At 47.7% G+C, this 14,098-nt stretch overlaps 1 protein-coding gene across 33 annotated transcripts in view; it reads left to right on the top strand.

Annotated features, from left to right (window-relative positions):
- LOC1269835 (glucose transporter type 1) overlaps positions 1 to 13,143 on the top strand; it is a 172,006-nt gene extending 158,863 nt beyond the window's left edge. For 21 of the 33 annotated variants that reach the window (XM_061640627.1, XM_061640634.1, XM_061640631.1 and 18 more), the window contains 3 exons: positions 2,844 to 2,947; positions 8,386 to 8,862; positions 12,880 to 13,120. In XM_061640627.1, coding sequence (XP_061496611.1) covers positions 2,844 to 2,947; positions 8,386 to 8,862; positions 12,880 to 12,995 — 697 coding nt within the window. In that variant the 3' untranslated portion in view covers positions 12,996 to 13,120. Of the gene's footprint in view, positions 1 to 2,827; positions 2,948 to 8,385; positions 8,863 to 9,326; positions 9,500 to 12,879 lie in introns of those variants that run through there. The other 12 variants (XM_061640657.1, XM_061640658.1, XR_009764505.1 and 9 more) reach the window with 9 other exon arrangements.
- Positions 13,144 to 14,098: the final 955 nt, after the last annotated feature.

Below are 14,098 nucleotides of genomic sequence, written 5' to 3' on the forward strand. Positions count from 1 at the left end.
ATCAAGCCAACTTGCAACGCATTATGCTGCTGAACTTGAAAAACAAACATAATAAATCAAATGCTTATCAGCACGCAACTATCTGGCAAAGCCAGTCATTAGTTACCGAAAGCAGTCTAATAAAAAAAAAAAACAAAATTAAACAACAGCCAAACGGTGCCGAATCGATCTCCAAAAACCGGACACACCGTTACGCTTCACGCTTAATGTCCGCCGCGAGCAGCGCACGTGTGTAAGTTATGCGCAGGGCAAAACTTTCGTTATTAGTTGACTGACGGTGTGGTGCGTTTATTTCGTGTTTATTTCTTTTCAGTTTTGTGTTTTGCTTTCGTTTTCAACCTAGTCCTAGTACCTTGCCACACCAATCCTTCGGATCTTCTTCTCGCCCCACGGTGCTAAATAAACAATGGACGCTTCCAGTGGACGGAGCACCACCGAGCGAGAGCACGAAATAAGAATCCAAACAACGCGACAAACATTCTTCCGGCGCACTTTCGTGCACTTTTTCCTCCAATATGTGTGTGTGTTTGTGTGTGTAGGAAATGGAAATTCTTTCCAAAAGTTCCATCGATGCTGGCGAATGCAAACGGCGCCCAAAACGGCAAACTTGAGCGCACCAACTTTCACCGTGCCACCGTGGCACCGAGTCGTTCTGCTTTACACCGGAACGGTACACCCGAGTGAGAAGAAGCAGAAGAAGATAATAACGACGTCTAAACCGATAGCTAAAGTTCAATTTCCGTGTAATTTAGCGGCTGCCGCTCTACCTGGGTGGACGTTTCCCTGCCATCGATTACAAAGGGGCGGGAATGGAAATTCCTGAGCACCACCTGGACGCGCATTAAGCCAGAGAAGCCGTTCCGAAGGAGAGAGAGAGAGAGGCGCCAGCGGGTCGTGCACAGGGTGCCAACATTATCATACATTCCGGACCGTCTGCTCGCTGCAAGATAATTTCATAAATAATAGTCTGCTGCCATCCTGCCTGCCTCATGCTGGGGGGGAAGAGCAAGCAGATCGGAGGCCGGGCGCGAACGACGACGAAAGGACGGTCGCTTTGCGTGGAATACGGCTAGATAAAGTTGTTGTGTTTTTCTTTCTCCGGCGCAGCCCATCGCGAGAACACGGAAAACTTTTCCAATATAGCGCGAGTGGTGGCCCGGAGAGGCGTTGGTTCGTTCGATTGCCGTCGGTGGGCGGCGGCGTAGAGCATGGCAGCAGCACCCTCTAAACGGCTCCCCTTTAAAATATGACAACGCACTGATACCGCTGAATGGTGGAAATCCAGCGCCTGGGAACTTTTCTTTCTGGTGAGCGAGCGGCGGAAAAATCGGCCCCCATATTTGCGCTATCTGCTGCGGCTGTGCCTGTTCAATAGTAATGACATCCCATTACCGAAACACCATTCAGACCGGCTTTTATGCCGTCACCCTTTAACGATCCACTGCTCCCAAAGGGGCAGTGGTAGAAAGGGATCGATAAAAGAAGCACACACACACACATAGGCTGGTTCCCATCTTTTTTTGCCACACGCGCCATGTCTCAGAGCTTTTTCTCGAACAAAAAAACACACACACGCAAATGATCCATTTTTCATCATGATCCACCGGCGAATGGCACGGAATGGGAGCAGCTCGCAGGAAATGGGAGAAAAAGCCGCCAGCAAATCACATGGCGCATCAAATGCTCTAGCCTTCCCCTCGTCCTGGTGGGGGATTTGCGTTAGTACGGTTTCACGTCATCACCTTAAATTATTGGCCGGCCCTTGCGCGGTATCACACACACACACACAATCACAGCATTACGGTACCGCTCGGTAATTTGCTCGGTACGCCCATCAGCAGCCCCTTTCGACGGGGTGGTGGGGTTGCGCTTGTTTTACTGCGTACAGTAGGTGACTCTCTGAAATAAGGCTCACTAGTAATCGGAATCGTTGAAACCATGGAAAGCTTCCGTCGAGTTTTGCTATGCGCCTAAATGTATGTAATTTGTCTTGTAGATTATTAGAACTCGCAACGACTGTGTACTAAAAAGATATGTTCACAGCCTTAGCTGTTTGCATACTTTTAGGCGCATCACGATTAAAACACAATCCATCTACCTTTCATCGATAGGAAGAGACGCAAAATATTCCTCCAAATTTAACATAATTCACAAACAAAATTCGTATAAATTCCTGATAATATCAAATTAATTCTTCTCGTAATCCAAATTGCCTGCTTCATTCCGGATCTTACTGTAGGACAGTTGGCATCAATGCAATTACCATTAACACTCGCTTGCTCCTCAAAGCCAAGCCAGTCAGGCTTTCTGCTATGCGGCTTCAGCCTCCCACCACACCACACAGCAACCATGCCACATTAGCGAATGCCATTTCCATTCACAATCATACACAGCTCCTACACCTCATAAAAAGCTTTGCCCTTGTTGGAAGCATTCCTTTTCTCACTGGGGGGGTAAAAGAACACTGCACAATAGCCATCAATAGTGTCTAGTCTCACACGCCGGGGTTTTTGTTTTTAGCAAACGTTTGCTTTTCCAATCCAAACAAACGGTTTTTTTAAAGATTTTCATAAAAGTCACAGCCTATTTTGTGTTCAAAAACTACTTGGCTGCTGGCAATGCGAATGAAAAACCTTCACATGAAGTGTAAATCAAACCAAATCGGTAAATAGGGAACGAAAGAAAGCAAAAAGACACATAATCTGACAATAGCAGAAACAAAAACAAAAGAAACTAAAAGAGAGAAAGAACAAACTGTTGTAAATTCACACTCGTTTCCATCACGCTATCGGTAATCTGATAATATTCACTTATTACATAATCGTAGAGTGTGCGAATTTCAGGAGTATGCTAAACTGCGTAAATAATCTGGAGCCGCAAAGTATGAACTCGGGCATCGAGCACGCCGCGCTGATGATCTCCGAGGAAAAGACCCAGCACGACTCACGTAAGCCATCTCTTTCTTTCTTTTTTTATGTTTTCTTCCTTTCTTTTTCTCTGCGTGTGCGTGTGCCTGTGTGTGTGCTATCTGTTTCTCTGTTTTCCTTCACTTCACTAGCCATAAATATATGTCTGTTTGTGCTTGCGCGCGTGCGTGTGTGTTTGTGTGCGTGAATTTAGGCGTAAAATGAAAACAAAAAAAGCGGAGAACGAAGGCTAGTGGGGCCTTCTCTAGTACGTGTGCTCTTTCACGTCCACACAAACACACACGCGCAAAGCTTCACATTAGCCCCCATTGCTCCACTCATCAAACGTTAACTCGCTACAAAACCTATCTATCAATCTTCTTGAGCGTGCGCACACATACACACCACGCTTCCCTGCTTGCCTGCTGCCATCAACCATTAGCTCTGTCGTTCGTCGATGTTTGTGTGTGAGTTTTTGTTTCTTGTGCTTTACTTTACGCTTTTTCTGTACCAATTTTCCTCTGAAAAAAACATTTTCCTTCTAGTGCACGTCTGCCACTGCCTGTTTTGATATCAAAAGTTTCCCTCCCCTTTCACCTCCCCTAACTGTGTGTGTACGCTATTTTGTTGCGTTTGGTGTGTTGTGTTGCTTGCCCGGTGTTGCGTGAAGCCGTCCAACGTTTCGCATATCTGTCTCGAGAACACATCATTACACGGCTCACTTGCGCGCACACGTCGGCCACCGTTACCATCACTCAACGTTCAACGTGCCGGATTGTGATCAGGCCACCTGCTTCCCTGCTCCTACATCCCACCAGCCCGCCATATGTTTCATGTTCCGCTTCCCGACCATCTCGAGCGCTCGTGCGGTTTGTTCGGCTCGATTGCGAAAGCCATAAATTTTCTTCTCAATTTTCACTTCCCATGCGCCTACACCGGTGTGTGTGCGGCCTTGCGGCTCCATTAAAGCTTCGTTTCCGCGAAAAACAACTCAACTTAATCTCGCCCCACTCGACCGGGCGGGAGAGAATTGTAAAATATAAAAAAACAGTGTAAGCGACCAATCTTGCTTGCATTAAATTCCTTAACAAAAAGCGCCCGCTCGCTCGTGTCTGCTGTTTAATTTGCAGCATTCAACGTTGTGACGCCATGTCAATGCTGCAGCAAAGGGGATGGGTTGTGTTTCCAACATTCTGAGTGGGTAATTTTGGAATGCTATCGATTCATTTTAGCATTCCATTCGATTTCGGACAACATTCCCCGGGCTTCGGTCTTTTGGTGTGCACAGCCGAATAAGAGGTTAAATCGCTTAATTAAAACGGCGAAACATTCCTGCGCGTCCGTATTAATTATGGAATATCTCTTTAAACAAAAGCATCGCTATCGACAAACCTCACCAGCTTCGCATTCCTGCTGTGAAGAACCAAAAAAAAAACTCCAATGAGCATATCATGTTTCATCAATGTGTACACTTCTCGCAGAAAACGAACGGAAGGTTCGTTGCTTACGCTTTAATCTGCCCCACTTCATTTGTTTGCTGTTTGAAACGCTGTAATAGTGCTTTCTAAGCATGTCTGATACATTCGACATTCTTTGCATTGAACCAGCTATATCACACATTGCATACTTTAAGGCGCTTTCACTTCAAATCGTAAACATACACGAAACATACGCCTACACGTTATGCAATCCGCAACATCAAAACTAACCTTTTTTTCGTGCGCAACTTTGTGTCCTGCAAAGCAGGGGTGGGTTTTTGATGTTTTTGGTGTTTAAATAATGCATCACCACGTGACTGATTTTCGTGCGCCTAAAAAGCCTCGCCCAATACATATTTTAGCATGCTCTTAAAAGCTTACCCAAACCGGCTGGCTGCCACAGATCCCTTCATTTCCATACGGGGAAACGGGTAAACAATTTTTAAATGTACGACACATGCAGGAGCGGCAGAATCAGCACAGAAATATATGAAAAAAACACTCCATGTCACGCGTGCTATACAGAGCGACACAACAACGAAAAATGCCGAGAAAAACGCAAACTTTTCCTTATATTCCCACGACGCGTATTTGCGTTGTGGTTTGAACAAACACACACACACACGCGCGCACAGGGGCTCCAGGGGGGGGAAGAAGACGAAGAGGGAAATGGTTTTTAGAAACTTTTAAGAAGCATTCAACAATGCACAAAGCATGAGATGGTGTGTTGCGTATTTTTCTTCCGCCCCGCGTGTCTGTAAACATGTGTGAAATCTGTGTGTGTGTGCAGGGTATGCTTTTTCCCTCCAATTTTTCCTCGCACCCTACCCCTCATTATCCTCGCTCTTCTCCTTAATGTGTGCAAGAGATGAAGGGAAAAAATCGTCCTCGAATATATATTTTTTCGCTCCGCTCCGCTATAGCTCCTTCTTCCAAGTGTCTGTAAATACAACGTGTTAAATCGTGTACTTAAACCTAGCTCCTCTCCACCTTCCACTGCCAGCTTCACGCTTTTGTCCTTTTTTCCCTGTCCTCTTCTTCCCTCTCTCTCTCTCTCTCTCTTTCTCCTTATAGCATCCCGGGTGGGGCTCAACTTAAACACCTGAACACTTATCTTTTGCCGCACCCGAAACCCGTGTTTGCGTCGACCGTGGCTTTGGAAAACATGACTTTCATGTTCGTAAGTGGAAGATTTAAATCAACACTTTACCGTTCCCTGTACTTCCCCCGTGTACCGTTCCATTCCACCGTTCCAAAACAAACGCGCGCTCCCCACGTACAGTACGTGAGCGTCCTTGGCAGACGCATTGCAGGGCGCGTTGCGAATGAGAAAAAAAACGCAAACACTGCTGCTACTGTTGGTGGTGGTGCGATTCCACCTCGATGCAAACAGTGCTCTGATCTCAGCCCAGTTGAAAAAGCAGACACCGCAACACTCACTCGCTCACACCGAAAATCGAGTCTGACAGCTTCAACGGGTTGTCATTTGCAGTCGCAACATTTTCATCATTTATCATCGAAAGCAAAGCTGCGGCCAAATGAAGGGGAAATAGGGGGGGAGGGGGAAGGATGAATGGGGGGGGGGGGTGAGGCAGCAAAAGGATAGAAAGCAAAGAGATACCGGCGAGATGGTGTGACGATGCTCGGACGGGCCTGTGTCGCTCGCATTAAATCACGCGGCCGTGTGCCGATGTCTTCATAGTGCGAATGCGATGGGGAACGGCTTTTTGCACTGCCACGAACGGCGGCGGGACGGGTTGGGATGGAATTTTGATGGCGAGAGGAGCGGTAAGGGGGAGGTTTGCCACATTGCGGGCAAATCTCACACCTCAAAGATAGGCGGCCCGGCGACCGGTGTGGAATAATATGCAGCGTTGAAGGATGACATATTATTTGAGCCAAGCGCCTTGTCGAGCGTATCCTTTTTCCCCCAGCTGTGTCTCTTCCCTGCACCACCGATCGTTCCAACACAGCCGTCGTGCCAAGGTGACATTTCCTCTCTCGATTGGTTGTGGCGCGCGAGTTGGCGTTTGATATGTGTGTTGCCTTTTTTGTTTTTTGTTGTCATGTTGTTGTTGTTTTGTCTTAACGTTTGATGGAGCCTTATCTGTCACGATTTTACTGTTGATTGTCGTTGTTTAGAAACATCGTTCGTAGATTTTTTGTACACTCTAGCATGCTTTTTCGGTTGTTCAAGCTTATTCAAGCGTAGTATTATATCGTTTTTATCGCTCAAAACACACTTTTCAATTATTTTTATCTAGCTTTAACGTCAAGATACAAGCAATGAAATTTAAAAGTATTTTCAATCAATTATTTTGCTAAGACTGGCGTAAAAAGAATAAAAATGACGCCGTCAAACTGATTTTATCTCTTATTTGAATATAAAAAGCGTACTTTGCTACGCCAAAAGCATACATTCAGGCGTTTTCTGCCGATAGTGAATATAATATTTCAGAACAAAACTGATATTTAACTTTGTTTCGTATAAAAATAGATCAATAAAAGACAATAAATGCACTTAAAAGGGAAGCAAATAGTTACGACACAATAAACCTACAAGTAAAGCAACTTTAAACTCCCGAAATCACTGCAACCTTCCTCCCCAAACGCTTCGCCGTCAAAACACACTTTAAACTCACGCTTTAAATACTATAAATACACACACTGACACCGAGTAAGGATCATTAACGTAGCTGAATGCTTAAGCGTAGCCTTCCCCGCCCTCTAGCGGCAGACTGGTGAAACCAAACCTCTAGCTGATGTGTTTGTGTGTGTGCATAGTAATAATCATTCATCTTTTTCGCGGAAAGCGACCAAAAAATCTGTACTCAAAACATCCCTTACCGCACCATATGCATACGTCAGCTAGAGTCTCCCCAGTCTCCCCACCGAGTCTTGTCGGTGTGCACTGTTCACGGGTCATTAAGATAGCTTGTTCTGTGTCGTTTGAAATCGTCACTCAACCAACCCAAGCGATAGAGCAGACAGGGACGAATGGTGTTGAAAGGTTGGATGCCAGCAAAGCGCTTCAGAAGTTTGTTTTAGAGTACCAGTAATGGAGCATGGTACACAAAAGTGCAGGAGGAACATTAAAAAAGAGTACCAAAAAAGCCAAAAAAGACTCCCTCTACTCAGCAAAAAAAGGGAAACACCAAAAGGGAAGATAAGCACACATTCGCTTTGCTGAAAAATGCACAGGTGTAGAGATGTAGACACACTAACGACTAGCATTATCGAAGAAGAATGTAAAATAAGCGATTTTCTTTATGCATAAAATCCCAAACAATTGAACCAAAGCAAGCGGCTGCTTTGGCTTGTAGAAGTATCTTAAGTAGTACTCATGTAAAAACATCACTCACCCAACCCGCTGGCGCCATCTGGTGGCAATTTTATCCTCTACGTAATGTTAGAGCCGATGATCATCCACTGTCGCCTCACTCACTCGTTTGCTCATCTCACTCACCGTTCACACTTGGCCTTTATCTCACAACACACACACACAACGGACCGCTGGACCTTGACCTCCGCCGTAGATCCTTCTCTGAGACGCTGAGTCACCATTTACCGCGATAGCGAGCTGCTTGTAGCCACAACAGGTCTAACCGCACGCCGACGACACTGGCGGGGCGCACCTTGCTGCCGTAGTTGCTATCCTGTTGTTTTGTTGCAAATGCTGAAATAGTTCAAACGTTCGCAAAAGTGTTAGCTCAACCGTCTCTGTACACGAGCTGGAGCTACTTCACCAACCACTTGTGTGTGTGTGCCTCAGGACCGCAGAACGTCCCTTGCACGCGTCGCACACAGCGCAGTACGTTGCGCTGGTCTGTCTCTCTCTCGCTCTCTTTCACAATCTCGCTCACCCAAACACCACGTGCGACAACACCACTTGCGTCCGATCGCACCTCCACCATACCATGTGTCCTTGTGTCAATCCTCACAATTAACTGCGTTTCCAACAAAAACAACAACAACAACACCACCGTACTCCGCTGCCCCAGTGTTTGGGTCGGCGACACTCGATGGCGAGATGGGGCCGTACCCGCTCAGCGATCAGCACCTGCTCGATCCGTCCGCCAAGACGATGGACGGCGAGATGGGCCCGTACCCGCTCAGCGACCACAGTAACCTGCTTGGGCCCACGTCCAAGTATGCGGCGGTCGGGCTCGGCTACACCACGGTCTATGGTGGAGGTGGCGCCATGCCGATGAACTACGGCACAACGACAGCCGGCACGACCGGCGGCCACACGGTCGCCATCAGTACCAACTGCTCACCGATGCCGCTGCGCCGCACGAGACAGAGTGGTCGGTCGACCGCAACCACGGCTGGAGGAGGTGGAGGAGGAGCGCACGGGAACGCCGCCTACGGCTACCAGACCACCAGTGGTGGTGGAGGTGGTGTTGGTGGCGACGAAGGCATACCGATACGGGACAGCTTCCGGCGGCACTCCGCACATGGACGGATCGTGTGTACAGGTACAGGAAGCTGAGTATACTTTACCGATAGTTTTGTTGCGTTACGGGGCGTTACTTTCTTTCCACCAATACAAACAAACACACACTCAAGCGATGGTTTTGTGGCATTCGATGCACAAGCGACGGATCCTACTCTTGGGGGAAAGTTTGAAACACAGACAGAGCGAACAGATAGAGGAGGCTTTGACATGACATATTAGTTTGACAGCTCAGAGCTCTCAGTACCTACGTTGACAGGAATGACAGATGGAGAGATGTACAAGACCTGCAGTTGAATTCTTGAGTTCTAAAAGACCCCCCGAGACCGCTCCAAAGAAGAATCTCTTGAACTCCCCACTAAATGTTGCCTTTTCTTCTCTTTCTTTCTCTCTCTCTCTCTCTCTTTCTCTCTCTTTCTTTCTTTCTATCTTGCTCCTACACACTATCTTGGATCTTTTCTATCTTCTTCTTTGCTTTTCCTTCAGGTCCCTAGTATGACACTGGTCTGTTCTGTTGACCGTACTCAAGCCTACTCTTCTCGGGCTAGTCTTTGGAGCTGGAGGCTTGTCTTTAGGTGGAGTTTTCCGTGCCATTTAACTGTTCTAATGCATGCCACAAAACAAACCAAAACCTCCGCGAGCTCGACCATTAGCTGCAGGTACGCTGCCTTTAGTCCAAACCCAATGCTCTTCGCGTCCTCTACGTACCTAGAAACACACTCACACTGAGGTCCCAATGTGAGGACGATCAAGAACTTCAAGAGAAAATTGCGCTTTTGTGTCTGTTATATTGCTCTTCGTCGCGTTTGTGTGTCGTGATGTGATTTGATGCTGCACCTTTCAACGGTACGCAGATCTTGAATTTGTTGTCCAAGTAGATTGTCTTCTCCTGCCACCCAGAGATCCCTCTCCGCCCTACCCCGCTAGACCACAAAAGGTCTCTTAAAGCTAACTGGAAAATGCTCGCGCGAATGCCACGATACCATCCTTGCCTTGGTTCTGTTACTGTATTAAAGTTAGCCGACTGTTGGCGTGGCACCAAAGAACCAAGAAGCGTTCCTCGGGTGCACTTCTCTCCATACGTCAAGGCCGTAGCCGTCTAAGGTGTCTGTTTCCTCGGTTCGTGCACTGTGTGCGCGCTCTACTGAAATGCTCATGCCTCCGGAAAAAAACCCAGACTACGACTTCTGGAGGTCGGGAGGTGTGTGAGTGTGTAGATTGTGTGGCTCTCCTGTGTGTTGTTACTTCTTTCAGAGGATTTTCAGTGAACTCCACATCACTATTAACACACCAACCAACCACACACACCAACAGTACAGCTATAAACACACCTTAACAAGGAATTTGCAAATCAGATTGTCAGAGCTCGCTGTCATGCGTTTTACGATAGTGTGTGAGTGTAATCTAATAAGCAGCCAGCAATCACATAAACCACGACAGAGTATCTCGGCAGGTCTCCGTTGGGACCAAGCAAGTCCTTCCTTAATCCTCTCCTCTATATCTCTCTCTCTCTCGGTTAACGTAATTAGGCAGTTCCAATTAGAGAGGGGCAGGTACACGGTAAGAAAGATACACCAGCAAAGAAACGGCGTCGCGAATCCGAACGACAACGCCTTGTAGTAGGTACAGCAGATACGATCTAATCGTTTCGAATTAAATAATCAAAAACCGATTCAGCTGCCGATAAATCGGGCAGCGATAAAAACCGTCACCGTAATCTCCTGTCGATGGTTTTGAACGAGAGATGGAGGGAGCAAGGAATGCCGAAACGACACTTATTGGCTGAGCAGGGTGGATAAAGAATGCAAATTAATGCTATCCGCGTTCTTGTCTTGATTTTCGATTAGATTGGAAAGTTTATTGGTGGTATGGTTTTAGGCCATGCTCGGGCCGGAGAAAAATGGAGCAGATTAGCAGCTTCAGGTGCATAACTTTAGGCGGGGTTTTTGTTGTGTAGGAAGCTGTATACATTTAGGGGTTGTTTTACAAAACGCCTAAAAGTTATGCAAACTTTGTAACAAGGTAATTTACTTTCAAATGAACTTCGTTATCTCGATTGATTGTGCAACAGGCTTTGCGTATTTTACTGAAATAACGATCCAATTTACAGTCTGCAGTTAACTAAACGCGTAATCTCCGGGGCTGGATGTAAATGACTTTTTTTAAAATCACAAAAAATCCTCCAGAAACAACACAATAACTTACTTCCCAGTGTTCGAAGCAGTCAGTGCCATACATCCACTTAGTGGTTTAATTTTTTACGCTTTATTGACTCGTCTCCTCCGTGGCGAGTGTGAACCGTAGCCTGATCGATCGGTCACAGGCTAATCGTTGCCAATTTCGTTCGACACACTGTGCTCCCCGATGCTCCTCGGCGGTGCTCCAATGACGCCCCCTACCCCCTCAAGCGCTATCGATACATAAATATATTTTGCGCTAAATTTATGTGCAATTTATTCATACACACATTTACATTATCCCAGGCCAGCAGTGCTGCCAGTGCGCTGGCAGTAGATATGGGAGATGATGTGGTGGGCATAATTTTACGCCCCAATCCTCCGCTGCCCGCCGCCTTCGAACGATAACAACGGGAAACAATATATATATATATATATACAGCTAAGGTCAAGGACGGCGAGTAGGGAAAGCGGCGTAAGATAGCCAACCATGAGATAGAAGCGACGAACGAGCCCCGGTCGTAATGTTTCATGCATAATAAATTGGCTGCAGCATAATACACTTCCCCGCGGACACACTGACACACACCAATGTGTGTGAGTGTGCGGAAGAAAAATGAATGATGAAAATTCGGAGACACGGAGGCACGTAGAAGAAAACAAAAAAAAACACAAACCGTTTTTGTCCCGACTTTTCGCTACACAAGCGCTAAATATGATAAAAATTCAATCCCAGTACAGGGGGGGGGGGGAAAGAAACCAAACAAAGGAAGCGGAAGCATGAAACATAAATTTTAATGAGTAGTAAACTTTTTCCACCACAAGCACAGAGATGTAAGAGATGAAAACTGGAGCGAGAGTGATTAGAAGTAGATGGAGGAAGATTAGGAAGAGCTTGCTGAACATTCAGGAATTATTTGTTGTGAAGAAAGGGTGGAAAGTTTTTAAAATAATCAATTAGAAGTATAACCGATGTTAGAAACAGGATGAAAATGTGAAAGCCGACAACAAGAGTTAGTGAGTAAATATGAATAACAAGAATATAATTACAGTTTTTCTTTACCACACTAAACAATAGAATAGAAAATAAACTTTTAAAATAACGTATCAAGCTAAATTTTGGATTGCGGATAGCATAACTTTAGGCGCTTTTTGTAGCATTTATCGATACACGCCTCAAGGTATGCAATCTGCATCTTTTCAACGATATTATCCTCTTCTGCCCATCAATTCCAACTGAAAACAATCAACACACATTAATCAAAAGACATTATTAAACATTTTAAACATTATTTTCGAATATGCATGATCGTAGCAGTTGATACTTTGGAGCTAATACTATTCCCAATACCATTAACTACTCTTCTTTAGCTCTCTCTGGTATCGTTTACCTTTTTACTAGAACAATATAGCTCTCTTTTCATCTCTTTCTCTCTCTTTCGATCATCATTAGGATGATGCTGCATTGCTGTTGATTGCATGTGTCCCTTTTTTTCTACTTTCGAATATCTTCTCTGGTCTTCTCTTTTTGCTGCTCTTTTTGCGAATGTTGTTTCTTGTTTTTTGCTCCATTTGCTGCGTTACAGATCGATAGTGTGAATGATAGTGTGCCGACATTTGTACATGTAGAAGATATCGTCATTCATTTTCATTGTTGTTAAACAACTCCCCTTCCATCCCTCCCCTCATTAACTCCCTTTTGTCATGTTTCCTTACTACATCTCAACCATCTCTTCCCCCCATTCATCTGACCGGCCAACTCGCTTCCCGCTCGCGATACCTGTCGGACGGACGCTCCTCCTTCCCGACTGTTCTGTCCTCCACCCCGTAATTCACTCTCTGCTCTGTTTTCCACGTAACAGCCGCATCCGAGCGTTGTGCCGACGGCGCAAGAAATACTCAAAATCGAACTGCCACCTGTGCGCCCCATCACCGTCATCAGCAGCAAGTACCTGTCTGCCAGAACACAGGGCCTTGACTGCCGAGCACCGCCTGGACTCCTAATAGCCCGTTCGATCGGCCGCCGCCGCGGCTGCCGCCGGCACCGCCCGGGGACGCACCGCTGAGCGACCCGGGCTCGCCGGCCCTCGGCTGCGACCATCGCTGCCCGCTCGGCAGCACGGTTAGCCTGCACACGCTGGCCGGCCGGCGCCACCGGGCGCTGAGCCACAGCCGCATCAGCCTGCGCAGCGAGACGACCGGCAGCAGCAGCTGCGGGGCCGGTGCCGCATCCGACGGTGGCGGCGCTGGTGGCCATCAGCACCACCAGCACCACCATCATCTGCACCATCACCATGCGCACCATGCGCACCGGGGGCACCGCAGCCATCGGCGCCACTCGGTGCAGTCCCAGTCGCCCCGGTGCACCCACCACCGGCAGCACCGGACGATCGAACGCGAGCCTCAGCTACACCAACGGGAGGACACAGGCGGTGAGGAGGAGGAGGAGATACTGCTGCGCGCACGACAGCGGGAACAGGAGGAGGAAGAGGAGGAGGAGGAGGAGATGGCCGGTACGACGGCGACGCTCTGTACGGAGGACGAGCGGCACGACGCCGGTGACAGCGCATCGACGATGTACGCCGAGAACTGCCACTGCAGCCGGGGCAATCTCGCCACGACCGATGACGATGACGAAATCCAACAGTACTTCGTGGTCGATCAGCCCCCACTGCAGCAGCAGCAGCACCAACAGCCACAATCGTACACGCCCCAGCAAGTCTCCTCCCTGCAGCGGGGCGTCCTGTCGAGGCGTCCCTCCGTGACGTCATCGCACCGTAGCGCACGCAGCACGCCCCGATCGCGCCGAGTGACGACGCCACTGAGTGGTGGAAGCTGCTGCTCGCACCACTCCCACCACTCACAGCCCGTGGGACAAGCAGTGGGCGTGAGTGCCACCGCTCAGCAGCATGGTCCACTGTCGCCCACGGCACTCAGCCGCCGCACGCTGCCCGAAAGTGGTGGCTCCAATGCGACCATTTCCAACTTTAACATCAACCCGGCCCGGTTTCAGTGCAGCTACTACACGGCGGACGAGAGCGAGAACTCGTACTGCTCGATCAGTGGCGAGAACATACGGCA

Source organism: Anopheles gambiae, chromosome 2, assembly GCF_943734735.2.
Source record: "Anopheles gambiae chromosome 2, idAnoGambNW_F1_1, whole genome shotgun sequence".
NCBI lineage: Eukaryota > Metazoa > Arthropoda > Insecta > Diptera > Culicidae > Anopheles > Anopheles gambiae.